Below are 1,704 nucleotides of genomic sequence, written 5' to 3' on the forward strand. Positions count from 1 at the left end.
AATTTCAATCTTGTCCCTTGAATGATTTAATCCAATTGAAATGTCCTCTCCTCTTATCATAATTGAATCCAAATTGACCTTCTCTTGAAAAGGAAGCGGCAACATTAAATTGAATTTTTGCTTGAACTTGTAATTGACCTTCCAATGCAAAATTTACATTTACAACAACTGGAATTGCTAGAATTGTAAACTTGATACTAGTAATTTTCTTCTTTTTCAAAATTGTAAAGTCTTTTGTCTTTTCAAATTCAGCTGTCATTGTCAAATTAGCATTCAATGCATTGTCAAAGTGAACTGATGCAGCAGCTCTATTTGGTTTACACCATCTAAAGTTAATTTCCATTGTAAACCGAACTGTACTGTAGAAATAACAATTACTGCAGACATATTTGAAATTTCCTTCTTGATTTTCAATGGATGGATTTCTGGCAGTTTTTCTATCTCTATCCCAATTAAAATTGACAATATCAAAAGATCTATTGACACTCCAACGTTTGTTTGGTGTTGTTTGAGTTACAGAGCTCGATTCAGGTTGTTTGACACTTGGATTATGAGTTTGAAGTTTGATGTGTGTGAAAACTTGATTAAATTCAATTGTTTTAGTATCGACCACATAGAGAATTTCTCCATTTTCAGTTTTCACTTCATGAATATTTTCTGCCAATCTGTACAAAACTGGTTCATTAGTTGGTTGACCAATTTCACAGTCAAAATCATCCATACTTGAAACTAATAATGAACCAATCTTGATATGAGTATTGGTATGTCTGGTCTTTCTCACTTTCAAGTAAAGTCTGTCTTTCGAACATCCAATATCTAACACGTCAGGATGCATGTCTAAATTGACAGTGTCAAAAGTCAATGTAGCGTCATAGGCAAAGAATTGTTTGTTATCCTTATTGGACAATGAGCCATCAGGTCCTATGAGTCTTTTACTTGTCATTTTGGTATGAGATTTAATTCTTTCCTTTGCTCTGATGAAAAATTGTTGGTCTGACATTTGGCGTTTCATGTGAAATGGCTTTCTAGAAGCAAAGTACTTAGTAGCAGTCTCATCCCATGCATTAGTACAGGATGCAAATACACTAATGCAAATCAACAAAATCACCGCTTTGAGTGCTGACATTTTTTTATAAACAAGATGACATGTTAATTTCGTGTAACATATTCACATGGGCTGAAAATTGACATGTTTTTATTATGGTAGTGAAGTAGGACATTTCCATTCTACTAATCCAATTAGATTCTTTTATAAAGAACAGTAATTTCAACAATATAGTACACACAAGTTGACTCATTACAAAAATATTTAACAATATTTAACAATATCACTGCAATCCACCAAATTGCACTTTTCACCCTTTTAAAAGTGCAATTTCACAAGTTCATCCAAATTTACAAAAAAAATGATTCCACAACAACAACCACAGCAATCATCACCTCCAACCTCAGAAGAATTAGAAAAAGATCATACAACAACAACAGCAGCAGAAACCTCATCATCACCATTTATTGTGGGTGAAAGTGTTGGAGAGCAAGGATGGCCAATTATTGAATGCTTGGATCAATGTTTAAAATCCATCGGAGATGCTAAGGAATTTAATGTAACTAATGATGGAAGAGGTTTTATTTATATTAGTTATCGGAGAGTGACTTCTACAACGTTTCCTTCACCCATCAGAACGATTGATGATTTACTTAGGA

At 33.2% G+C, this 1,704-nt stretch overlaps 1 protein-coding gene across 1 annotated transcript; it reads right to left on the minus strand.

Moving 5' to 3' along the window:
* Positions 1 to 4: 4 nt before the first annotated feature.
* NAEGRDRAFT_54764 (uncharacterized protein) lies at positions 5 to 1,126 on the minus strand (the record flags this gene model as incomplete). The annotated part of the gene is made up of 1 exon (XM_002668454.1): positions 5 to 1,126. One exon carries the CDS (start codon positions 1,124 to 1,126, stop codon positions 5 to 7), a length of 1,122 nt encoding a protein of 373 aa, XP_002668500.1.
* Positions 1,127 to 1,704: the final 578 nt, after the last annotated feature.

Source organism: Naegleria gruberi (genome assembly GCF_000004985.1).
Source record: "Naegleria gruberi genomic scaffold NAEGRscaffold_206, whole genome shotgun sequence".
Classification (NCBI taxonomy): Eukaryota; Heterolobosea; class Eutetramitea; order Acrasida; family Naegleriidae; genus Naegleria; species Naegleria gruberi.